The 25,741-nt window shown below is 50.9% G+C and overlaps 3 protein-coding genes across 5 annotated transcripts; 2 read left to right on the top strand and 1 right to left on the bottom strand.

Moving 5' to 3' along the window:
- The first annotated feature begins 9,959 nt into the window (after positions 1–9,959).
- Plk3 (polo like kinase 3) lies at positions 9,960–15,217 on the top strand. Its single transcript, XM_036178676.1, has 15 exons — positions 9,960–10,652; positions 10,758–10,865; positions 10,955–11,071; positions 11,220–11,349; positions 11,444–11,531; positions 12,280–12,375; positions 12,459–12,657; positions 12,767–12,893; positions 13,089–13,180; positions 13,426–13,519; positions 13,651–13,734; positions 13,830–13,992; positions 14,148–14,277; positions 14,468–14,581; positions 14,691–15,217. The coding sequence occupies exons 1-15, from the start codon at positions 10,443–10,445 to the stop codon at positions 14,880–14,882; spliced, it is 1,944 nt and encodes a 647-aa protein (XP_036034569.1). The 5' UTR covers positions 9,960–10,442; the 3' UTR covers positions 14,883–15,217.
- On the bottom strand, positions 15,171–16,764 carry Dynlt4 (dynein light chain Tctex-type 4). The gene is made up of 3 exons (XM_036178677.1): positions 16,708–16,764; positions 16,211–16,270; positions 15,171–15,901 (listed from the first exon to the last, which is right to left on the bottom strand). Exon 3 carries the CDS (start codon positions 15,888–15,890, stop codon positions 15,231–15,233), a length of 660 nt encoding a protein of 219 aa, XP_036034570.1. The 5' UTR covers positions 15,891–15,901; positions 16,211–16,270; positions 16,708–16,764; the 3' UTR covers positions 15,171–15,230.
- Positions 16,765–17,787: 1,023 nt separating this feature from the next.
- On the top strand, positions 17,788–23,551 carry Btbd19 (BTB domain containing 19). 3 transcript variants are annotated; one of them, XM_036179832.1, is made up of 9 exons: positions 18,129–18,188; positions 18,824–19,135; positions 19,424–19,637; positions 19,768–19,821; positions 21,232–21,291; positions 22,020–22,088; positions 22,165–22,296; positions 22,403–22,528; positions 22,636–23,551. In XM_036179832.1, the coding sequence occupies exons 2-9, from the start codon at positions 18,975–18,977 to the stop codon at positions 22,768–22,770; spliced, it is 951 nt and encodes a 316-aa protein (XP_036035725.1). In that variant the 5' UTR covers positions 18,129–18,188; positions 18,824–18,974; the 3' UTR covers positions 22,771–23,551. The 3 variants fall into 3 exon arrangements, with proteins under 3 accessions (XP_036035727.1, XP_036035725.1, XP_036035728.1); XM_036179834.1 differs by lacking the exon at positions 18,824–19,135 and having other exon boundaries at positions 17,788–18,188; XM_036179835.1 differs by lacking the exon at positions 22,403–22,528.
- The last annotated feature ends 2,190 nt before the right edge of the window (positions 23,552–25,741 follow it).

Here is a 25,741-nt window from a genome sequence, read left to right as displayed (position 1 = left end):
CAGAACTGTCCTCTTCTCTGCTCGTCTTCCCGTCGCTAAGCCTAGCACCCCAAGCAAAGTCCCTTCTTCACCACGTCTGTAGACAAGGGGCTGAAACGCTGTAGGACAGACAAGTGGAAACTGTCCTCTGCAGAACATGGTTGAAGCCGGGATGGAGTCGGGCAAAGTGGGGCTGAGCTCCGTGCCCCTCACACAGAGGCTTCCCACAACCTTTCTACCTTTGGAGCTGAGATAACTAGATTCTGAAGTGTTGAGGACAAGAGCCCTGATTTACTAGGTATGATGGCATACATATATAATCCCAGCCTTCAGGAAGTCAAGGCAGGAGGTTACTGGTTCAAGGCCAGCCCGTGCTATATAGCAAGGCTTTGTCTCAAAACAAAGAAAGAGGCTGGAGAGATGGCTCAGTGGTTGGGAGCACTGGCTGCTCTTCCAGGTACATGGGTTTACTTCTCAGCACCCACATGGCGGCTAAGAACTGTCTGTAATTCAAGATCTGATACCTTCACACAGATATACATGCAGGCAAAACACTAGCACACAAACAAACAAACAAACAAACAAATAATAAATAAAGCCAGACCGAACCCCCAACCAGGGCCACCACTTTTTTTTGGTGCTTGCCCTTGAAACCTGTTCACCTGGTATCCCAAGCCTCGGGACCCTCAACCTCCACTCATACCTGCCTACCTGTTCTCAGCAGCAGCCAGGGGGAACTGGACCAGACTTTGTTCTTCACAGCCTTAAGTAGATGCTGGGTCCATAAAGTTAGGTTGGACTGGTGCTGTCATTGATGGGTGGATGGAGCTATCATCATCTGGCTGCTCCTGGGAACTAGGTGTGTGCTACTAGCCCCATGGGGCTGGACTGGTCTTTGAGTAGCAAAAGTGCCATGTTCCCTGACCCCACAACTCACACAGGTGACACCAATGTCCTTTAAATTAGGGAACATAGGATTACTTCCCTACGCTCCAGATGAGATGACAGTGCAGGGTGAACTGTTGTCATAATATCAGCTGCTGATCGCAGAACACTAACTTAAGGGACAGACAGACCCTGTGCCAAAGACACCGTTTTATCTTCCTCTGATGGAATCTTCACCACATCCCTATCATGTAGGAATCCATCCCAGTTTCACAGATTAGGTTCCAAGAAGCAAATGACTTGCTCAAGGTCACACAACCGGGTCATGTTGGAGACAGGACTTAAAGCCACAGCTTCTAGGCTCGAAAGGCTGGGGGTTGCCTGATTGAGTCTAGAGCAGGACTTGAGCACTGAGATCAGGGTCCTTGACACCAGTGGCCTCAACACAGTGCCAGGCCCTGTCCCAGGCTCTGATAGGCACTTCCCACATCCATGCCATAGGGTTAAAGAGGGCATGAGTCTAGGAACTCAGCACGATGCACATCCCCTTTAAGTCGATGCACATCCCCTGAAGTTCTGTGTCCAACGTCTTGACTCCTAGGTGCTCTCAGCAACTTTCTCTCTCTCTTGGTTTTTCAAGACAGGGTTTCTCTGTATACTCTATAACTCACCCTGTAGACCAGGCTGGCTTTGACCTCAGAGATCTGCCTGCCTCTGCCTCCCCAGTGCTGGGATTAAAGGTGTGTGTCACCACCACCTGGCAACTCATTCTCTCTTAAATGTTTGTTTTAGTGTGTGTGTGTGTGTGTGTGTGTGTGTGTGTGTGTGTGTGTGAACGTGTATATGTTCACTATGTGCATGTATGGGCTCACAGAGGTCAGAAGGTGGAGTTAGACCCCCTGGAGCTGAGGTTACTGGTTGTTGTTTGCTGTCTGACATGGGTGCTGAGAATTGAACCCAGGTCCTCTGGAAGAGCAGTACAATCTGTGCATGCCCTTAACTGCTGAGCCATTTCTCCAGCTCAAAATATAGCATTTTTAAATAATTCTTTGATCATATTCACCCCCTCCTCCCCAACTACTAAATCTACCCCCAACTCCCTACTCTCTAATCCTCTCTCTCTCTCTCTCTCTCTCTCTCTCTCTCTCTCTCTCTCTCTCTCTCTCTCTCTCTCTCTCTCTCTCTCTCTCTCTCTCTCTCTCTCTCGTAACCCATCAAATCCAGTTTGCACTGCCCATATACTCCTGAGTATAAGACAATCTACTGGAGTCTGCTCAACCTACAAGAGGTCACACCCTTAACAAATCTATAAATCTTTCTCCCCTGGAAGCTGGGAACTGTCCATGGATCCTCAGTTAGAGGTGAGCCTTGGTGAACTTCCTCCTCCATTGCTGGAATGTTGCCTGGCTTGATCACGTGTCTTGTTCAGGCAGCCACAGGTATTGGGAGTTCCTGAGCACATGGGTCCTGTCATTTCCACAGACATGTTATCTCTGGTTCTTACAGTTTTTCCTCCACCCTCTGTCATGGTCCCTGAGCCTTAGGGCAGGGGGAGAGTTATAATTTTAATTTGTACACTTGCTTGTCATGATCTGAGTGTGGCCATCAGAGGGATAGCTTGTGGGGATCAGTTCTATCCTTCTACTACATGGGTTTGAACTCATATCATCGGGTTTGGCAGCAGGCACCTTTACTTGCTGAACCCTCTAGCCAGCCCTTCCCAGCCTTTTTGTTTGTTTGATTGTTTAGTGTTGCTTTTTAAAAAAGTAATAATTATTTTATGAATTCTTTTTTGTGACTTTGTTTTGAGACAAAGACTCTCTACATAGCTCTGGCTGTCCTGGAACTCACTATGTAGATCAGGCTGGCCTCAGACTCACAAGAGATCTGCCTGTCTCTGCCTCTGGAGTGCTGGGGTTAAGGGTGTGCTGCGCTATGCCCAGCTTATTTTTGCTTTTTTGAGACAGGATGCTAGCATGTAGCCCAGGCAGATCTCCAGGTCTTATTCTCCTGCCTCAGCTTCTCAGTGGTTGGGATCACAAACACTGACTACCAGGGCCCTCATCTCTTCATTTGTTTGTCAGATAAAAGCCAAGGCAGTGAGCAAGTCAGAACTAGAACCTCAGAGTGTGGAGAGGTCTAGGCGGCTCCTTACATTGTAGAACAGAAGCCTCCACTTAACCCCAAGAGGGACAGCCTGCCTCCCAACCACATTGTGAGCGGGTTCTCACCAGCAAGTACTTCCCAGAAAGAAGAGATAAGAATGTAAGAGTCTGGGGTTGGGGATTTAGCTCAGTGGTAGAGCGCTTGCCTAGCAAGCACGAGGCCCCGGGTTCGGTCCTCAGCTTTGGCAAACAAAGAACTCAAGAGTCTGAGATACATGAGGCCCTGTCTCCAGCCAACCTGACCTTAAACAAGACAACAAAAGATGAAGGTAAAGGGGGGTAGACTCCTTTTCAATGTGGTCGCAAGGGCCAGTCTTTGCTGCACAGGAGGGAATCTTTTTTTCTTTTTGGTTTTTCAAGACAGGGTTTCTCTGTGGAGCCCTGGCTGTCCTGGAACCCACTCTATAGACCAGGCTGGCCTCGAACTCATAGATATCTGCCTGCCTCTGCCTCTCTAGTGCTGGGATTAAGGCATGTGCCACCACTACCCAGCTGGAGGAATTCTCTCCTTATCCTGATCTTGGCTTTTCCCCTTCTTTCCCCTTCCTTCCCCCCTCCAAACTTTCCTTCCTTTCTCCTTTGCTTCCTTGAGATCCTGTGTCCCACACCTTCACGACTCCCACACTTGTACCTGACATCAGCTCTCTACTTTGGGAACATTTCCCACAGAGTTAGCATAGAAGTTCATGACCTGAATCTGCCCCAGGAAGAAGGAACCCATCTGCCGGCCCTCCTAAACGATCTTATCTCTCTTCCCACTGAGGATGGGTCCCCTTCTCCCAACTTTATGATCCCAGAAAGGGAACCATTCAATCCATAAATCACTTGCCCTGTCTCTCCATTTTCTTCTTGGTCCTGCCTGCCAATGCCACCCCAACCCCCTCCCTACAGGGATGTTGAGTACTTAACAACATGGGGTGTGCAGTCAGGCTGCCCCCATTCCCAAACTCTCCAAACTTCATGATATCAGACAACCTGTTTATTTTTTATTTATTTATTTATTTATTTATTTATTTATTTATTTTGATGGGTTTTAATGCCACTCAGTGTTGCCTCAAACTGTGTAATCCAGCAGGCTCTCAAATTCCTGATCCTCCTGCCTCCACTTTCTAAGTGCTAGGATCATAGACATAAGCCACCTTAGCAGCCTAACTTCTTTGTTTTTGTTTTTTTTTTTTTTCGAGACAGGGTTTCTCTGTGTAGTTTTTTGGTGCCTGCCATGAATCTTGCTCTGTAGACCAGGCTGGCCGCGAACTCACAGAGATCCGCCTGGCTCTGCCTCTCAAGTGCTTAGATTAAAGGCGTGTGCCACCACCGCCCAGCGCAGCCTAACTTCTTTATGTGTAATCAGTGAATTTCACCAAGAGGAACTGGAGATACCAACACCAATTGCGTTGAGTTGCTGAAAACATTTAGTTATATGAAGCACCCAGGAGGAAAGCATGAAGCATAGTCTAGCTATTAGCAGCTCTGTGGGTGGGTGGGGGAGAGTGGGATAAGACTTTTTAAAGATTTATTTATACAGTGTTTTACCTGCATGTATGCCTGCATGCCAAAAGAGGGCATCAGATCTCACTATAGATGGTTGTGGGCCACCATGTGGTTGCTGGGAATTGAACTCAGAACCTCTGGAAAAGTAGCCAGTGCTCTTAACCTCTGAGCCATCTCTCCAGCCCCTTAAATTTTTATTTATTTCTTTATTTGTTTGTTTGTTTGTTTGGTTGGTTGGTTTTTCGAGACAGGGTTTCTCGAGACAGGGTTTCTCTGTGTAGTTTTGAGCCTTTCCTGGAACTCACTTGGTAGTCCAGGCTGGCCTCGAACTCACAGAGATCCGCCTGGCTCTGCCTCCTGAGTGCTGGGATTAGAGGCGTGCGCCACCACCGCCTGGCCTTTAAATTTGTAAATTACATTTATTTATTTACTTATTTTGTATGTAGGTGAATCAGTCCTCTCCTCCCAGCCTGTGAGTCCTGGGGATTGAATTCACGTTTGTTATTAGTGACAAGTGGAGCCATCTCACAGGCACCCTTCACCCTTTTTAAAAGTTAAAATGACTTGATTGTTATTGGTATAGCTGTATGCATACAAAGTACATGTACAGGTCAGAGGACAGTTTCGTGGAACTGATTTTGTGGAATCTTTCCCCTCTTTGTGTGGGTTCTCAGGGTGGAACTCAGGTTATCAGTCTTGCAGGGCAAGCCTCTTTACCCACTGAATTACCTCACCACCTCCTCCATTTTTCTTTTTGTTCATGTGGAAATTTTAAAAATTGTATATCCCATGCTGGCCTCAAACCCATGAGGTGGGCTGCAGTACCACCAAGGACCCGAGACCTCCTTACTAATTAACCCAGCATTTCCTCCTGAGTTGGAACCCTAACCTCTTGTTCATGACTCCCCTTCTCCCTTAGGTCCTGACTAAGAGCTACAGACTGTGACTTGCAAGGAGGACCAGGAGTCTAAAACATATGCTCAACAGAGCAGGAGGCCTGACAATATCCCCATTCAGGGATGGACACACAGAGAGCTCAGAAAAGTCTCAGGTTCGGGCCAGCTTCACATGCCGGAAGGAGAAAGAGCTAGACATACAGAAGTAGACAGAAGCAAGGACCCTGGACCAGCAACCCCACAAAAGCCAAGTACCTGTGACCAGGGGAGTCAGGCCAACTTGTGTTCAGGTATTGGATCTGGCCCTGGGGAGCTGAGTTGACCTTGGGGAAATTGTTCCACCACCTGTGAGCTTCCATTTCCTTGTGAGGATTATAATCACTTCCCTATCATAAGCTTCCTGGGAGCAATCAATACACTAATTGCCGAGGTCATTGCCTGGGACATGGGAGGGTCATAGACTGGGAGCAGGTTACACAGAGAGAGGCACAGGCAAGCCCTTACACTACAGCATCCTGGGACAGAGCTCAATGGTAGAGCATTTGCCTACATGCACAGGGTCGTCAGTTACCTCAGATACCAGGACTGAGGGCTGAGGGAGATGACAACATCTAGAAAGATCCATCTCCCAAGATTTATTATTTATTTATTATATATACAGCATGCATGACTGCAGGTCAGAAGAGGGCACCAGATCACAGATGGTTGTGAGGTAGATCACTTTAAAAGGCCTGAAGCCTTGGGCTCGGTCCCTAGCATTGGAGAGGGAAGGAAAAACAAACAAACAACAACAACCATCTTGCAGCCCTACCTTTGTTTCAAAAGTTCTATGACCATCTATGACGACCTTGTGATGCTCACCTTGCAAGCATGCCTGTGTTTTAAGAGGTCATTAGGACTAACTTGTTTGTCATGATCCTGTAAACCAACCTATTTTGTCCATCCACCACCCCCCCCCCCCCCCCCCCCGCATTTGGAAACCCCCTACCCCTGAGCTATAAAAGCTTTGTCTTCCTCACATTCAAGGCTGACCTCTTGAACCCCACCTTAGGGGGAAGCAGCCCGAGTACATAAAAAATAAACAAACAAATAAATGAAAGTTAAAAAAGGAATCAGGCTGGGCGGTGGTGGCGCACACCTTTAATCCCAGCACTTGGAAGCAGAGCCAGGCAGATCTCTGTGAGTTCAAGGCCAGCCTGGTCTACAAAGCGAAAAAAAAAAAAAAAAAAAAAAAAAAAAAAAAAAAAAGAAAAAAAAAAAAAAACCACCACCAACAAAACAAACAAACAAAACCCCAATCAGTCTTGCTTACACTTTGATCTTTTTTTTTTTACGGATATGTAGGATTAACATAGTAAAAATGGCAATTTAACCAAAAGCAATCTACAGATTCAAAACAATCCCCATCAAAATCTCAACACAATTCTTCATAGACTTGGAAGGAAAAATACTCAACTTCATATGGAAAAACAAAAGACCCAGAATAGCTAAAAGAATCCTGTATAATAAAGTAATAAAGCAACTGCTGGGGTTGGGGATTTAGCGCAAGGCCCTGGGTTTGAGCCACAGCTCAAAAAAAAAAAAAGCAACTGCTGGAGGCATCACCGTTTCTGACACTAAGCTCTACTATAGAACTATAGTAATAATAAAAACAGCCTGGTACTGGTATAAAAACCGACATACAGACCAATGAAATTGAATTGAAGACCCTGACATTAATCCACGCACATATGAACACCTGATTTGACAAAGAAGCCAAAACTATACAATGGAAAAAACAAAGTATCTACAACAAATGGTGCTGGCATAATTGGATGTCAATATGTAAAAGATTACAAATAGATCCATATCTGTCACCATGCACAAAACTCAAATCCAAATGGATCAAAGACCTCAACATAAATCTAATTACACTGGACTTGATAGAAGAGAAAGTAGGAAGTACTTTTGAGCGCACTGGCACAGGAGATCACTTCCTAAATATAACACCAGCAGCACAGACACTGAGCACAACAATTAATAAATGGGACCTCTTGAAACTGAGAAGCTTTTGTAGGCCAAAAGACACGGTCAATAAGACAAAAAGACAGCCTATAGAATGGGAAAAGACCTTCACCACCCCCACATCTGACAGAGGACTGATCTCCAAAGTATATAAAGAACTCAAGAAACTAGACATCAAAATAACAATCCAATTAAAAAATGGGCTGAAGAGCAAAACAGAGAATTCTCAAAAGAAGAATCACAAATGGCTGAAAGACATTTAAAGAAATGCTCAACATTCTTAATCATCAGAGAAATGCAAATCAAAACAACTCAGGCCAGGCGGTGGTGGCACACGCCTGTAATCCCAGCACTCGGGAAGCAGAGGCAGGTGGATCTCTGTGAGTTCAAGGCCAGCCTGCTCTCCAAAGCGAGTTCCAGGAAAGTTGCAAAGCTACACAGAGAAACCCTGTCTCAAAAAAGCAAAAACAAAAACAAAAAACCAACCAACCAACCAACCAACCAACAAACAAAAAACAATTCTGAGATACCACCTTACACCTGTCAGAATGGCTGTGATCAAAAACACTAATGACAGTCAATGTTGGAGAGGATGCGGAGTAAAGGGAACACTCCTCCACTGTTGGTGGGAATGCAAACTTGTACAACCACTGTGGAATCAGTATGGCGGTTTCTCAGAAAATTGGGAATCGATCTACCTCAAAACCCAGCCCTACCACTCTTGGGCTCAATCAACCCAAGGAATGCTCAATCATACCACAAAGATATATGTTCAACTATGTTCATAGCAGCACCATTTGTAATAGCCAGAACCTGGAAACAACCTAGATGCCCGTCACATACACAATGGAATACTACTCAGCAGAGAAAAACAATGACAGCATGAAATTTGCAGGCAAATGGATGGAACTAGAAAATATCATCTTGAGTGAGGTAATCCAAATCCAGAAGGACAAACGTGGTATGTACTCACTCATAAGCAGATTCTAGATATAAAGCAAAGAACAATCAGACTGCAATCCACAGAATCAGGGAGGCTATATAGCAGAGGGGACCCTAGGATGACTGTGGCTTATAATAAGTTTTGGTTTTACTCAATTACTGGGCAAGCCTCAATGAAACATTTCACAATTAGGATTAATAGAAAAATAAATAAAAAAATGTTTTAATTAAAAAAAAAAGAAAAAGAAACCCTGTCTCAAAAAAACAAAAACAAAAACAAAAAAACAAAAAAACAAAAAAAGAAAGCTAGTAGAGAGGTCTGGAGAGATGATTCAGCAATTAGAATCACAGAGTGCTCTTTAAGAGCACTGGGTTCAGTCCCCAGCACCCACCCTGGGTGACTCACAACTGCCTCTAACCTGAGCTCCAGGGGAATTCAACACCTCTAGCCTCCTTGTTGGGTGTTTTGCACGTACACACTCTACTACACACACTTATAATTAAAATAAATAAATAAGAAAGCTAACAGAGAGCAAACAAGGGAACAAGCCAGTAAGCAGCATTCCTCCATGGGTTCTGCTTCAGTTCCTGCCTCAGTGTCTGCCCTGGCTTCTCCCTCTGATTGACTGTAGCCTGTAAAATGAAATAAATCTTCCCTCCCCATGTCCCTTGTAGCCATGGTGTTTATCACAGTAATAGAAAACTGACTAGAACAAAGGTCATCTTTACACACACTGAATTTGACACTAACATAGAGTAAATAAAATCTTGTCTCAAAAAAGACATATTTGGCCACGTGATGGTGGATCACGCCTTTAATCCCAGCACTCCGGAGGCAGAGGCAGGCGGATCTTTGAGTTCGAGACCAGCCTGGGCTACAAAGAGAGTACTGAGATAAACAACTAGATGGCAGGGATTGGGTGAATGTACTTGTTGGCTCTCCTGACTACTCTTTGTAAAGCAGGTTCTTGGCTGTTCTTTTGTTTACTTCCTTCTTAGCACTCCTCCTAACCTGTAATTACTTTATGTATTTACTTCTACTTGCATAAAGCAGAATCGTGTAAACTAAAGGAGGGCTGCAGCTTTGACCATTCTTAGTGGAGGCAGTTCCTGTCACTCATCAGATGTTTTCAGTAAATCGAGGTCTAAATGATAGCTCCGAGGGAAAACAAAGCCTACAAAGCCAGGTGGAGATGTTCGATCCTGGGACAAAGTTAGAGGGATTAATATTCCACGTTGAAGCATGGTGGTGCCTTTAATCCCAGCACTCAGGAGGCAGAGGCAGGTGGATCTCTGGGTTTGAGGCCAGCCTGGTCTACAGGGTGAGTTCCAGGGCAGACAGGGCTGCACAGAGAAACCCTGTCTTGAATACAAAACCAAACCTTGACTACCAGGCTGTGTTCCACAAACCCATTGTACAGTCCCAGACCAGATAAATCAGGCTCCGAAGCGTGCCATTCCATGGTTCCCAAAGAGGGCAGCACGAGGCTGGGACTATGGGCTCTGTCCCAGAGCAGGAGACGCTTACAGGAGACCGCCCTGTTTGGTGACGTGCACGGAGGAAAGTTTGCGCCACCCCTGCCTTTCTTCTCCCTGCTGGAACGCTGATCCTTGTTGTTGCTCAGAAGAGGCTTCCGGATACCTGGCCTCCACTCCGATTTCGGCATATACCCGGAAGAATGAAGAAAGAAAGGGGCCGCCTTCGGCAGGACACGTAGTCACCACGTGGATGGGTTAGCAGAGATAAAAAAGAAGAGCACCTGCTGGGGTGACTAGCACTACTGCGGCTCCTTTAAGGCCGGAGCAGGAGGCGTGGCCTTGAAGCATGTCCGGTCAGGGGGAGGGTCTTTCAGGTGACGTAAGGCCGAGCAGGGGGCGTGGCTTCTCCATGCCGGGCAGCCAGGAAAGGGGCGGAGCTCGCGATGACGAGACACCTGGGAGGGGGCAGGCGTTCATTGATAAAAACGCCGGGCTCCCTCGGGCGCGATCGCAACGTAGAGAAACCAGGCAGCGCCACGCGCAGCCGGGGCCGGGCGGAACCGAGAACTAGCTCCGGCCGGCGCTGCGCCGCGCCACCCGCATGGAGCCAGCCGCCGGCTTCTTGTCCCCGCGCCCCTTCCCGCGCGCGGCCGTACCGCCCGCGCCCCCCGCCGGCCCGGGGCCGCCTTCTAGTGCCTCGCCGCGGTCGGAGCCTGAGGTGCTGGCCGGGCCACCGGCGCCGGACCCGGGTCGCCTCATCACCGACCCGTGCAGCGGCCGTACCTACATCAAGGGCCGCTTGTTGGGCAAGGTAGGTCGGGGGCTTTGGGGTGGCGCTGACGGAGGTGGAGGAAAGCCCTCCTGGCCCACCGTGCCTCTCCGGAGCGCCCAGGCCGATGCATCTTCCTCCTCCTAGGGAGGCTTCGCCCGCTGCTATGAAGCCACTGACACCGAGACTGGGGTAGCCTACGCGGTCAAAGTCATCCCGCAGAGCCGCGTCGCTAAGCCGCATCAGCGCGAGAAGGTGAGTCCAAGCCCTGAGGACCAAGGGGTAGGGAGGGGATGGTGGCGTGGGAACCCTGGAAAGATGACGATCTCGGGCCCTCGTCGCAGATCCTAAACGAGATCGAGTTGCACCGAGACCTTCAGCACCGCCATATCGTTCGCTTTTCGCACCATTTCGAGGATGCTGACAACATATACATTTTCCTGGAGCTCTGTAGCCGAAAGGTCCGGGATAAGGGGGATTCATCGGGGACAGGGTTGGGAAAGGAAGAGGATCCATAATATCCAAAGCTGGGTTCCTGTCATCCTTAGCAAGCACAGATGGAGGGCGGGTCTGGGGAGGCAAGCAGGGACTGAAACTGGCTTTCTGCAGTCCCTGGCCCACATCTGGAAGGCCCGTCACACCCTGTTGGAACCAGAGGTTCGCTACTACCTGCGCCAGATCCTTTCAGGCCTCAAGTACTTGCACCAGAGGGGTATCTTGCACAGAGACCTCAAGCTGGGTGAGATTCCTGGGTCTGGTCAGAAGGGTGGGGATCTGGGGAGGGAAGAGAGGGAGTGAAGAAGGATCCGACACATCTCTCTGCCACTATCTAGGAAATTTTTTCATCACTGATAACATGGAACTGAAGGTGGGGGATTTTGGGCTGGCAGCTCGGTTAGAGCCCCCGGAGCAGAGGAAAAAGTAAGTGAAGGGATGATGGCCGCAGTCTGTATATGACACAGATGATGGACAGTGTGACAGTGTGTATGTGGAAAGCAAGGTGACCTGATATGTGTGCTTGGGGTAAACAGAGATGAGGTGATGGACTGTCCGTATGTGTGAGGGTAGAGGTGGCAACCTAGGACAACAGTCTTAATTTGGTACAGATGGGTGGGTGCCCTGAGTCCCTGACCCAGAGAGGAGTCTCAGGATTTCTGGAACTGTATGGCTGACCCTGTGTTGGATGGGGAAAACAGGCCAGGCTGTGAGCATATATGTGTGAGACAGACTGAGTGTGTGAATGACAGGACACGTCACTGTGTCGGGGTGTGTGTAACACAGCGTGTGTGGCAGGTGAGTGTCTAGGAGGGTATGACAGCTGGTGTTGGTTGTGTGCAGCACAGACTGTGGGAGGTGACAGCCTAATGAGTGTTTGACAGACGGGAGAGGGGGAAGGGATCAGTCGTGGCCCCTCTGTATTGACCTTGGGAGAGGGGGCTGTGATGGGGTCAGGGCCTCCTCCTGTGCTGCAGAGCAGCTGAGCAGCTGGGCTAGACGGATGGGTGAGGACTCAGCTGCCATTCTCTGCATCCATTGTCCCAAGACAAGCAGGAGCTCTCTGGCCTTTGGTGACAGGCAGCTGCTTTGTCTGAACTCACAGCAGGGGCAGGAATGGGGCGGGTGCTGGGCTGGGTCTGAGCCTTCCCCTCTCCGCCCTACCCTCTTTCAGGACCATCTGTGGCACCCCCAACTATGTGGCTCCAGAAGTGTTGTTGAGACAAGGCCATGGCCCCGAGGCAGATGTGTGGTCACTTGGTTGTGTCATGTGAGTGCCAAGGTCATTGCAGACAGGTGCATGGACAGGGTGTTCCCACTACTTGACTCCTGACCTCCCATTTCTGGACACAGGTACACACTTCTGTGTGGGAGCCCCCCATTTGAGACAGCTGACCTGAAGGAGACGTACCGCTGCATCAAGCAGGTTCACTACACGCTGCCTGCCAGCCTCTCACTGCCTGCCCGTCAGCTCCTGGCTGCCATCCTTCGGGCCTCGCCTCGAGACCGCCCCTCTATTGAACAGATCCTACGCCATGACTTCTTTACGAAGGTCTGTGGTTCTCCAGACCTCGCAGTTCAGTCCGCATGTTCTCAAAGGATAGATGGGAGGGAGCGGGACCCTTGGGGTCTCACTCTGTGTGCATGGCTGTCTTCCTCAGGGCTACACCCCTGACCGGCTCCCTGTCAGCAGCTGTGTGACAGTCCCAGATCTGACACCCCCCAACCCTGCGAGGAGTCTGTTTGCCAAAGTTACCAAGAGCCTGTTTGGCAGGAAAAAGAACAAGAGTGAGTCGGGTGTTGGTGGGTTGAGGGCAGAGAGCAGTAGAGTGGTTGTTACATTCATTTGAGTAGGGGATGTTCCAGGTGTGGGTGTCTGTAGACTCTTGGAGAACATGTGTTGTCTAGACACTTGGGAAGACCTGCCTGTGTGTGAAATGTGGTCAGGCGGACACTGAGGGCTGTATTCTCCCTCACCCCCAGATAAGAACCATTCTGAGGAACGGGATAATGTCTCCTGCCTGGTGAGCGGCCTGATGCGCACATCCATCGGTCATCCAGATGTTAGGCCTGAGGTGAGGTGCTCACGTGAACATTATTCCCCTGACTCACCCTGACTCTAGCAGCTGAGGGAAGCCCAGCATAAATGGCTGATGAAGCATCCAGCCTCGTGGTGGCCTTAATTGGCTGTGTCTCATTAGCCAGCTGAGGCTGACCTGGGGTGCCCTGAGAGCCATCAGGGACAGGGCTGGGCCACTGGACTTTCAAGGATTTTGAGTTCTGGGGCCTAATCTCACTCCCTCTCTACCCAACTGTCCAGGCTCCAGCAGCTTCAGGTCAGGCCCCTGTCAGCTTGGTAGAGACAGCTGCTGAGGACAGTTCACCCCGTGGGACACTGGCAAGCAGTGGAGATGGTGAGGAGCCAGAAGATGAGAGGTGCTGTGGTTGGGGTGGCGACCAGGGGCTAGAAGGAAGAAGTTGGCTGAGGGACATGACCTGGGCCTGGGGAGGCTATTGCCTAAATGTCAGTACCCTATTCCCTCAGGGTTTGAAGAAGGTTTGACCGTAGCCACAGTGGTAGAATCTGCCCTCTGTGCACTGAGGAACTGCGTGGCCTTCATGCCCCCAGGTAAGGCTGGGCTCTGGTACACGTGAATAGTTTGGCAAGTTCGTTTGGACCTAGAAGCCAGGGGAAAGTCCTCACTTCTCCTCTCCTGTAAACAGCGGAACAGAACCCAGCCCCCTTGGCACAGCCAGAGCCTCTGGTGTGGGTCAGCAAGTGGGTCGATTACTCCAACAAGTTTGGCTTTGGGTATCAGCTGTCCAGCCGCCGTGTAGCTGTGCTCTTCAATGATGGCACACACATGGCCCTGTCAGCCAATAGAAAGTAAGTGCTGTTTTGGGGTGCTTTGCATTTAGGCTATTATACCAAGCAGGGTTGCACCTTGGCGTTCCTCTGATCAGGGGTCTAGGATCTCAGATCCAAAGTGGGGCGGGGGCAATAATGCGAGGCTCTTCCTCTCTTCATTGACCACTCTTCAGGATTGTGCACTACAACCCCACCAGCACGAAGCACTTCTCCTTCTCCGTGGCTTCTGTACCCCGTGCTCTGCAGCCTCAGCTGGGCATCCTGCGGTATTTCACCTCCTACATGGAGCAGCACCTCATGAAGGTGTGTGGGCTGCAGTGGGGGGGCACTTGAGGGACTAACGCATCTTGCTGTCTTCTGATTCTCCGCGGTTGGTGATGGGGGAGGGGTGGCCCAAACAAAGATAGTGGCCGAACCTATAAGGGCAAGAGCCGTCCAGAGGGAGAGACTCAGTTCACGCCAGTCTGGTGACCTGACCTGCTTGTTCTCCCAGGGCGGAGATCTGCCCAGTGTGGAAGAGGTAGAGGTGCCGGCCCCGCCCCTGTTGTTGCAGTGGGTCAAGACTGATCAGGCCTTACTCATGTTGTTTAGTGACGGCACTGTCCAGGTAAGAGCCCATCCTAGCTTTGGAGGGAAGGTCGGGTAGGCCCAGGGTTCTGGGAAGGTATGTGAGCCTGGTGTCCCAGCCCTGGACACTTGTTACCTTCTGTGCGCAGGTGAACTTCTATGGCGACCACACAAAGTTGATCCTCAGTGGCTGGGAGCCTCTCCTCGTGACTTTCGTGGCCCGGAATCGCAGTGCTTGTACTTACCTCGCTTCACACCTCCGGCAGCTGGGCTGCTCCCCAGACCTGCGGCAGCGACTGCGCTATGCTCTGCGGCTGCTCCGGGATCGAAGTCCTGCTTAGGTTCTGACCTGCAGAGCAGGCTGTGATCCAGACCCCAGGCCTATGCCTGAAAGACTCTCTCTGGCCCTTGCCTTTGTGGCCCCTCCTGTCCCTTTGGTGCCTCACTGGGGGCTCTGGGCTGAATCCCCCAGGGAATCAGGGACCAGTTTTACTACAGTTGGGGATGGCTTGCCCTCCCTGTCTCTTACCCTCTCTCCCTGAGATAAGCCTGAGCCTTAGCTCCCAGCTAGGGGGCATTATTTATGGACCACTTTTATTTATTAACAGACATTTATTTATTGGGATGTGAGCCCCAGGGGGGCCTCCTCCTGGGATAATAAACCGTTTTTTCAGAATTTGAAGGCCTTATCATTCCCAGTAGACCGCGTGGACAATCGCCACGGCAAACAGCGAAGTGTTGGTGAAGGTGGCAGAGGCCAGTCCATCGTGTACCGCATCCCAGAGTGCGCGGCTGACCACATGCACACCCTGTCTCTCGCGTGGCCCTAGCACCACGCTGCACACCAGTTTGTAGCGGGGTAGGCTGAGCTCCCGCACACGAATGCGTATCTGTTCACACAGAGCCTGTGCCAGTCTCCCTGCCTCGGTACTGGAGTAGCACACATTGCTCAGCTGGGTATCCAGTGCTGCCTCCAGGGCACGCTGAGCGCTTGCTGCTTCCCAGCGCTCCCCCGGTGCCGGTTCTGTGCGGTAGGAGGGTGCCATGCGACGGGCAGGCATCAGGGGTAGCCCAGAAAAGCTAACTCGTGTACCTAAAGGGGGCATTGGGCCCAGGGATAGTCGTCGACCTCCAGGACCTACTAGGGGTCCTGCCAGTGAGTTGCGGCGTGAAAAGGATGGGTGTATGCTCAGCAGGGAGCCACGACGGGAGGCTGGACCTGGGCCTATAGGTCGGGTCTCATTAAGGCTGGGCAGGTGACCTCCAGACTTCCCCGGTGGTAATTTCAAAGCCAGGTCTTTGGTAGTCTCCTCTTCCTGGCGTCCAGATGGCAGAGTTCTGCCAGCCATGGACCTGCCTGCTGGAAGATCCACACTTAGGAGTGACCCTCACTGGCAGAGAGCTCCCTACACCTAGCCTGTTCAGTGAAATTGAGGTGTGTGTGTGTGTGTGTGTGTGTGTGTGTGTGTGTGTGTGTGTGTGTGTGTGTGTTTTGTGTGTTTGAGACAGTGTTTCACATGACCTCCAACTCTGTGTAGCTGAGGCTGGCCTTGAACTCCATCCCCCTGCCTCCAACTCCTGAGTGATGGGATTACAGGATGTGACCACACCCAGTACCTTCCTCATAGACTACAGACATATCACCATGTTCAGCTCCTCCCTTTCTTACCTGTGTCTTTGGAACAAGTAGATCAAATTGGGGGTGCGTGGGTTGCTTAGAGGTTAAGAGCTGTTAGATACAATCAAGGGAAGGAGTTGCTTAGATAATGATCATGGAACCTCTGCCCAGAGTTCTTTGTTTGCCCTTGGTCACTTTGGAGGCTGACGGGGTGAGCAGTAAGTCCACTTCCTTTTCCCCTCCCCCTTGATTTCACCACCAGAATGGCAACATGAAGCTGCTTTCTGGGTTTCTTCAGTCCATAGCCGGAAGGGGCAGACCCGACTCCATCACTCCCATAGACCTCTCTAGCCTCAGAAGTACGAAATTTAATCGTCTTCCCTGCTCTAAGTAGGGTGTGACTTCCCTTGTCCCTTGACCTGCCGCATCTGGAGGCGGGCAACCAGTGAGGTAACTTCCATCCTCATCCTTAGGTCTCTCCTTCCATCAGAATCATCTGTGGGATGGATGCCCTCTTCCCCTGAAACTCCCTCAGGCACCTGACTCACCTGCAGCCTTTGGCCTCCAAGCTCTGCTGGCCCCACAGTCTTCACAGAGCTGCCCTGACGGGCCTGTGGGCAGGCAAGGCTTGTGTTGTGCAGTTACCATGGGACTGCTGTAGCAAGCATGCCTCTCCTTCCCAGAACTCCTCCCTCCAGCCAAACTCTGGAATAACCTAAGTGTTAATGCAATGGGCACCTGCTGGGGCAGAGAGAGTGCCCTGAGTTATGGGGGTGGTGTGGGGGGGAGGTGGCGTCCACAGGGACTTGGAGTTCTAGAGCATTGCAGATGAGGGGGTGGGTGTGCTTATCAGAAGGATGCTTGCTTTTGAGCCACTATTTTTTTATGAAGTGGCCAGTCATCTGGCCTGGCCATTTGTGAACAAGCCACAGGGGCCTGGGATATGCTAAATCCTTGAGCCTATGGGGGTGGCTTCTTAGGAATCCAGTATCTGGGCTCACAGGAAAGAGTACGTCATAGTTTTACATTTTCCCATCAGCTTCAACAAGGACAAACATTTCCGCTTCAGGGCACAGCTAGGGTGGGGCTTGGATGGATGACTTCCTTACTTCAGAGCTGTGGGCTGAGGAGGGAGGCCTTTTGGCTCAGCGGGGAAGACCCAGGCTTAGCATAGCCCTGAGTCAGTGGTGAATCTAAATCCAGTCTCTTGACCTTTGCTGACCCACTCAGGTGCCCTGGGACTTGTCTGCAGCTGGCCAGGCCTCCTCCTCATGCCCCCCCCCCCCCAAGTGTCTAGTATATAACGCCTCTCTCCCGAGGGATGGCTGCTTCTCCGGTCAGAACTCAACTCTCCCACTCTGGGAGGCGTGGGGCTGCCCCCTCCCAGGCAAACTAAGTCTGAGCTCTGAAAACCACACTTAGGGGTGAGGATTTTCCCTGATGAGGTGATGTCTCAGGCCTGGCTATCCCAGTTTTAAACTGAACCCGTGGGAAGGCAGAGGTCTTGGATTCTGAACCCAGTGTAGGCAGGAGCCGGCACTAGGACCCCCGAACTCTTCTTAGGGCTCTTCTGAAATAGTTTTCTGGGTGGATAGGGAGATGGGCGGGGCCTCCTCAGGCTCAGCTCCAGTTTCCATGGAAACTCACAGGCTTCCAACCCAGCCGCTGTCTGGGCAGGCTCCCAACCTGGGCCTCATCTACCACCAGCTTCTCCGGGATCCTAGGCCTTTCTAGCCTCAGCTTCTTTGGGCCCTGCATCCCTTTCCTGAACCTCAGGCCTTCTTTAGGGGCCTGGGCCTCTTTTCTCCTTGACCTTCAGCTCCTCCACAAACAGGCCTCCACAGTGCCTGCCCTCCCTCTCAGGCCTCTCTCTCCTTACTAGCTCTTGGCCTGGTTGGGCCTCCTAGGCCATTCCACCCTTTGCTCTGCTGCTCATCCCACATATGGAGAACCCAGGACTGACTGTGCATGGGCAGGCTGCACCCTTTTCCACCGCACTCCGAAGTCTTGTCAACAACTCCCGGTACAGGTGAGGCAGTGCCCCCCGGGGGGGGGTTTCCCTAGGTGGCTCTCATGAGCTTATGAATTTGAGGAGTCGAAGGGTGAAGAGGCCGGGAAGGGGCCCTTGGCCTCCCTGGTGAACTCAGTCTAGGAGGAAGTCAAGTAGGGAGATGTCTACTGGCCTGCATCCGTCCGTCCATGCTATCCTGAGAGTCAGAGGTGGGGGCGGTGGGGGTAGAGAGGAGGGAGGGCAGCTGTGGGAACTCAGGCCAAGCCCTTCCTTCTCTGGACCCAGGAAGGAATCCTCAACCCCCCCTCGGCCCTGACAGGCGGAATTTGACTTGTCTCACTCCCATTGGGTATTCAACTAAGTGCTGGACTTCTTTCCTTGAAGAGACAGAGGAACAGAGAACTCCAGGGATTCGGAACAGGAACGAAACACAAAGGATTGGGTCAGAGACCCAGACAGGAAGTAGTTCAAGGTTGCTGACCGCCCACTGCTTGCCCAAGAGGCTCCAGTCAGCAACCAGGAATAGAGTTCACTGGGCTGGCTGGTGGTGGGAGACGATGCTGCTCCCACCCCACTGTCTCAGGGGCTGCCTGCTCCCCAGGGTTAGCGACTGTCATAACTCTCTCTCTTTTTTTTTTTTTTTTTGAGGGCAGAGTCTGGCCTAAAGTGTGTACCCTGAGGCCCTGAGCCTGGGAATAGGAGGGAGGCCCTGGAAGCGGAAGCTTTCTCTGCTGCTCCCCCCTACCTTAGGCAGAGCTTCAGAGGCCCAGAGGCTGGGGCCGGAAGTGATTATGAAGATGGAAAATGTGGTCTCACCTCATGATGGCGCATCACTTGCCATGTCTGCAGTCAGTGTGCTCTGTACCCCACATCCTCACACCCTCCCACGGGAGGGAGGGAGAAAATGCTGAGGAGGCATCTCGTGAGAGCAGCACTGAGGGGAGTTTCCTTTCCCTTGGACTCAGGTTGGGGAGCCATGAGTCTGGCTTTCGTGAACCCCGGTGTGACCAAGTGTAGTCAACTCCTCTGAGACCCGTGGTCATGGCTGAGCAGCCTGAGAGTCAAAGATAGAAAGTCCCAGGGTGGAGCTGAGACTAGGAACCGAGACTAGCATTTAGGCCTGTGTCTCCCGGGCGTGGGCTTTGACCTTACATACAAAGAAGCTGAGTGAGTCCATGGGTGGCAGAGGCGAGCTGAACGTGTAACCCAGGGTCAAGATCCCCTTCTCTGGCTCCCTGTCCTCTCTTCTGCAGTGATGTTTGCTTTGTGGTTGGTCAAGAGCGGCAGGAGGTGTTTGCCCACCGGTGCTTGCTGGCCTGTAGATGCAATTTCTTCCAGAGACTTTTGGGCGCTGAGCCAGGCCCGGGGGTACCTAGTCCTGTGGTGTTAAGCACTGTGCCGGCTGAGGCCTTCTTAGCTGTGCTGGAGTTCCTGTATACCAACAGTGTCAAGCTGCACCGCTACTCTGTGAGCCTACCAAGCAGGGGTCCGGGTAGGAGAGAGGCAGGAGTCTGCTCATTGTGCTGTGGGTCAAGGGGCAGGAGAAACTCCCTTCTGCTTCCTCAACCACCCCGTCCCCCCTTCACCCCCCATGCAGGTGTTGGAGGTGCTGACAGCAGCTGTGGAATATGGGCTGGAGGAACTTCGAGAGGTGGGTGTCTCAGGCAAACCAACTTGTTTCCCTTGCCTTTCGGTTCATCGCCTCCTTCATACAGTCTGGCCATCTCACACAGACAGAAGTATGTACACAGGATCTGCACATGCTCAGTGTGTGCTCAGTGAGTGTCGGAAGTATTTGTGGCTGGTTCTGCAGTACAAGGGTAAATTGGCTTTGGCCTGCGATTGAACGGAGAGAGACACATGAAGATACTTAACATGCATGGGCCATGGTGCTTCAGGCTAGCCCCAGCACTCAGAAGGCTGGGGAGGATGGCAAGTTTAAGGCCAGCCTGAACTACCTAGGGAGTTAAGGCTAGCCTAGGCTACAGAGTGAGACTTAGTCTCAAAAAGCTAAACGTAAGTGTTACAGGCAGACTGCTGATGGATGGAGAGATTCCAGGAGAAGGAAACTTGTGTTAGAGCTGGAAAACAAGTAGCGTTTTGTTCAGGAGAGTGGGAAGATGGCATTATAGTCACAGGGCACCAAGGAGCTGGTTAGATGTGTGGGGTGGTTGGACTGGGAATATGGGTGCAGGGTAAACTGGAAAGGTACTGGGAGGCTGCTTCATGCAGGTGTTTCAAGAATTTTTGCTTTAGGCTGGGAGTGTGTAGTTCAGTGGTCAAACACTCCCCTAGCATGCTATAGGCCCTGGGTTCAATTGCCAGCACTAGTCAGGTGTGGTGGTATATACCTCTTTCTCCAGCACTCAGTAGACAGGGTAGAGAGGAGGATAAGACCAAACTCACAGCCACCCTGGTCTACAGAGTGAGTTCTAGACCAGCCAAAGTTACACAGCAAGACCCTGTCTCAACTTTCCCTCCCCTGGAGTCCTCTTAATGCAAGGGGAGTGGAGATTCACTGAAAGTTTTGGGCAAAGGAGCTAAGGGGAAAAGGGACTGAGAAGAAAGGGAAAGGAAAGGGCTTGCCAGGCCAATCAGTGTGTCGCAGTCAAGAGGGTGTGGTCAAGATGGAAATGGCGGTCCAAGAGAGGTGGGTGGCTCTGAGACCAGACAGCTGGCACCACCCAGTGCTTCAGGAAGAGAGGGAGATGTCAGCCATGAGATTTAGGTTTCTGTTAAAAATGGACGTATCCTCAAGTCAAGGAGGGAACAAGTGGAGGAAGACAGAGAGGGAAGAGGAGGCTGGAGGTCTGGAGGGCTTCAGTGGAGACAAGTGCACCAGGGTTGCTTTGGGCTTGGCTCTGCTAGCCTCCAGGCCCTCTAGGCTTGCTAAGTTGCAGGTCCAAACAATTCTGTTTCCCAAATCTACACAGTCAAGACGGCTCTGGGGCTCTGGGAGTCAGGATGACTCATTGCTGCAAGCCTCCTCACTCCTAGGGTAGGACTTGAGGTCTTGAAGCAAGGACACCTCCACACAATTCACTTTGGTTTCTGTCCCCAGCTATGCCTGGAATTTGTGGGGAAGGTGCTGGATGTGGAGTTGGTCTGTGAGGCCCTGCAGGTGGGTATTGCTGGGCAGCTCTGGGGAGGAATTTGATTTTTAAAATGTGGTCCTGGCCTCTCCATATGCCAGAAGCCTTGACTGGCTACATCTGCTAGAGAACAATATGAGGGCATGCTTGCTCAAGGATAATGAAGAGATAAACTCTGTGCCCAGATCTGTGGGTGTAGAGTACATCAGTAAGGCCATCCGTAGGAGGAAGAGTCAAGGGCTGGGAAAGGCAGGCATGATGACACACACCTTTAATCCCAGTACTCAGGAAGCAGAGGCAATTAGATCTGAGTTCGAGGACAGCCAGGGCTACATAGTGGTCTTCTATTAAAAGTGGAAAATGGGGCCAGGAAGTGGTAGTGGCACATGCCTTTAATCCCAGCACTCGACTCCTGAGGCAGAGGCCAGAGGATCTGAGTTCAAGGCAGCCAGGGCTACATAGAGGAACCCTGTCTTGAAAAAACAAACAAACCATGAAAGAGTGGGAAATGGCTCTTAGCAGGGATAGAGGAAAGACGAGATGTGGAGTTTGAAGGACCTGAACATAGCCTCCTTCATCATCTGCCTGTGTGTTCATGGCCACCGCGTTTCCCCCAGGTCTAATTTCAGTAGACATTGCATGTGCTGTCAGTCTCCCCATTTGGATTGCTCTCAGGCTTGTGGCAGTCCCTAGTGTGCAGAGCTGGGTTACATGGCCTCTCCAGTCTCTAGCCTGACCACCTTCACTCTGCTCTCAGGTTGCCGTAACCTTTGGCCTGGGGCCGCTGCAGGAGCGGTGCATCGCCTTCATTGAGGTTCACAGCCAGGTACAGCTCCCCATCATTATACTTGTCTCTCCCCCACGCCATCCTTTTCTGCCCTGATCGATACACGGATCCATAGGAGGCGCTCCGCACCCGTGGCTTCCTGGAGCTGTCGGCCACTGCGCTGCTGCCCGTGCTACGCAGCGACAAGCTCTGCGTGGATGAGGCTGAGCTGGTCAAGGCTGTCCGAAGCTGGGCGCGCGTGGGCGCCGTGAGTGGGACCTGGGGGAGGCGAGGGCTTGGGCCGCAGGGACTCGGCAAGCGGGCGGCAGGGCACAGGCCGCCGCTCCGTCGGGGCTCAGGGTTCGCTTCCACAGGCGGTGTTGGAGCGACCAGTGGCCGAGGTGGCGGCTCCCGTGGTTCGAGAGCTGAGACTGGCCTTGCTGGCCCCGGCGGAGCTGAGCGCCCTGGAAGAGCAGAACCGACGGGAGCCGCTCATCCCGGTGCGGACCCGAGCAACCAGGCTCAGACGCACTCCGCCACGTGGGGACGTGGAGCTGGGACCCTTGCCAGGGACTTCGGAAAGTGGTGACCCGCTTTCTCCCTATAGGTGGAGCAAATTGTGGAGGCATGGAAGTGCCACGCCCTACGGAGAGGCGACGCGGTCCGAGGCGCAGCGTGCCGTCGGCGAAAGGGAACCCTGTCCCGGGATCACCACCGTTTTCTGGACCTTCGTTTCAAATGACCTCCTTCCGGAACTTGGGAGGAATTTGATCACAACCCAAACTACAGCTCCCGAGGTGCTCTGCGCTCGAGGCCCAGCCAGCCGGATGTCGGAAGAATAGTTCTCAGACTAGAGCAAAGCTTAAAGCCTCCGCCTAGAAGTAGGGGCGGGGCAGTGGACACCAGGTTAGGGCCGGCGCCCCGAGACCGGAAGCGAGGGTGGCCTTTGTTCCCTGAGCTCACACCGCATCCTGCTGCGGGCCACTCCTCTGTCTGTTTGGATTCGCTGTTATTTATTTACCTCCTCGTCTTTAACAACAAATCAGCTTCCTGGCTCCAGGCTCAGTGCAGATTTGAGTTTCTCATCTTTTCTTCCGGCCCCGTAAATAGTGCCTCTCATTTCTGCGGGTCAGGAACTGGGATCTCCTTCTTGCCTACTTCATGCCTTCTCCCTTCTAATCGCACTTTCGAGTTGGTTTAGTCTGCAGCCTCTCTTCTGCCATTCCCAGCCAGTGGTGCCTCACTCCTTTCTCCCTCAGCGTACAGTGAGTGCCTCCCTGTGACGGCTCCACCGCTGCGACTGTACTCCTTCTCCCGAGTCCTTCAACGTTCCCAACTGCATTACAGGGCAAGCTACTGAAGTCCCTAGATATTTAGGAGTTCTTAAACTCTGAGTTTGGGAGTTCTTGAATTGACTTTTTTGTGTGTGTGGCGGGGGGATGAGGGTGAGTAATCTCTCACTGTGTAATCCCCAGCTGGCCTAGAACTCACTATGTAAACCAGGCTAGCCTTGAATTCACAGAGCTCCGACTGCCTCCCTGGTACAGAGATTAAAGGCATCATGGACTGTTACTTCCAGTTTAAGAAAAAAAAATCTGGGCAGTGGTGGCACATGCCTTTGATTTTGATCACAGCACTCGGAAGGCAGAGGCTGGCTGGTGGATCTCTGAATTTGAAGCCATCCTGGTCTGCAGAGCGAGTACCAGGACAGCCAGAGAAACTGTCTCAAATAATTAAAACAAACAAAGACTTTTTTTTTTTTTTTTTTTTTTTTTTTTTGGTTTTTTGAGACAGAGTTTCTGTTTAACAGTCCTAGCTGTCCTGGAACTCACTCTGTAAACATCCACCTGTCTCTACTGGGATGAAAGGCGGGCACAAAACAAAAACCCCTTGAAGAGATGAGAAACAGCCTGGCGGTGGTTTTAATTCCAGCACGGGAGACAGAGCCAGGTGGATCTCTGTGAGTCCGAGGCCAGCCTGATCTACAGAGTGAGATCCAGGACAGGCACCAAAATTACACGGAGAAACCCTGTCTTGAAGAAAAAAAAAAGATAGATGGGAAAGAATCTTAACTCATGCTCAGGCTGGTCTGGACTTACTGGGCTGAAACAGTTCTGTCTCACTATCCCTACCTTCAGTAGCTGAAACTACTACTATATATATATATATATTTTTTTTTTTTTTTTTTTTTTTTTCCAAGAAAAACCACCACAGGCCGACTCCCAGCAAATAATTTTAAAGGAGTTGTAAAGCAAGATTTAAAAATGGAGGACAGTGGACACTTTAAAAGGAAATAAAATTATAATTCTGACATATAAAAATATATTGCTTATGGATTAATGATGGTTATTGTGTTCTTTCTCCAGTGGGTACCCTTGTTTGGATCATGAACTGAAGGCAGTTTGCTGCTCACGTGCCTGTGATTCTCTTGCTTTTTTGTACTTTATTTACACCAACTTTCGAGGCCACGTACTAAGCCTGTGCTTCCATTAGCTTTGCTCTAACATTTGATGAAAATGGCTTTTGGGTTGGGGATTTAGCTCAGTGGAAGAGCGCTTGCCTAGCAAGCACAAGGCCCTGGGTTCGATCCTCAGCTCAAAAAAAAAAAAAAAAGAGAGAGAGAGAAGTAAAAAGAAAAAGAAAATGGCTTTCTAAATTGTTTTCAAGAACTTGGAAATCAGGCTGGAAAGATGGCTCAGAGGTTAAGAGCACCGACTATTCTTCCAGAGGTCCTGAGTTCAATTCCCAGCAACCACATGGTGGCTCACAGCCATCTGTAATGAGATCTGGCATCCTCTTCTGTGTACAAAATTAAAAAAAAAAAAAATCTAAAAAAAAAAAAGCTAGAACCGTGTTAGCATTTATGCTGCCTGTCCACTCAAGCAACTGATGCATATTAAAAAACACTTGGAAATCACTCACATTGCCTGAAACCACCAATCCTTCACTCAAGGACAGAAAACTCCACCTTTCATGCAGGCTAACACTGCTATCTTCTGATCAGCACTCAGGAATCTCTGAGTTCCAGGCCAGCCTGGTCTACGTGAGTTCCAGGCCTCTCAGAGTTATCTATAAATACGAACCAAACTAGTCGTGGTGGCCTGTGATTTGAGCACTAAGTAGACTGAAGCAGAAATGTGGCTAGTCGGCTTGGGCAATTCAGCAGAATTGAGTCTCAAAACCCCAAAACAAAGTAGCACATGCTGACCCCCTGCCTCAGCTTCCCAAGTGATAGAATTCACTACAGGCATGGACCACCACACCCCAGACCCTACTGTTCGAGCCTCTATGAAAGAGGCTGATATAAAACAATGCTTCTAAAAACTGGATCATGAGCTGGGTGTGGTGGCTCATGTCTGTAATCCTAGCACTGGGGAGCAGGTCACTCTGGGTTCAAGGACAGCTGTCCCTGCAGTCCAGATACCTGGAATACCTGGAATACAGAAAGAGAATCTTTCCAAAAACAAACAAACAAAAAGGTGGTGGCAATCCTAGAGAGAAGGCTCAGCTGCTCTTGGGAAGGACCAAAGTTCGATTCCTAGCACCCATGCCAGATAGCTCACGACCACCTGTAACTCAAGCTCCAGAGAGTATGATGTCTCCAGTCTCCATGCATGTCTGAATGCCACATTCACATACCCCCACCCCCACATAGACAGTTTAAAATAAGATACATCTGAAAGAAAAAAATGTTGACTCAAAACTGCTCCTCG

The sequence above is a fragment of the Onychomys torridus genome, chromosome 2, assembly GCF_903995425.1.
Source record: "Onychomys torridus chromosome 2, mOncTor1.1, whole genome shotgun sequence".
Lineage (NCBI taxonomy): Eukaryota > Metazoa > Chordata > Mammalia > Rodentia > Cricetidae > Onychomys > Onychomys torridus.
This window is presented reverse-complemented; position numbering and strand designations above follow the sequence as displayed.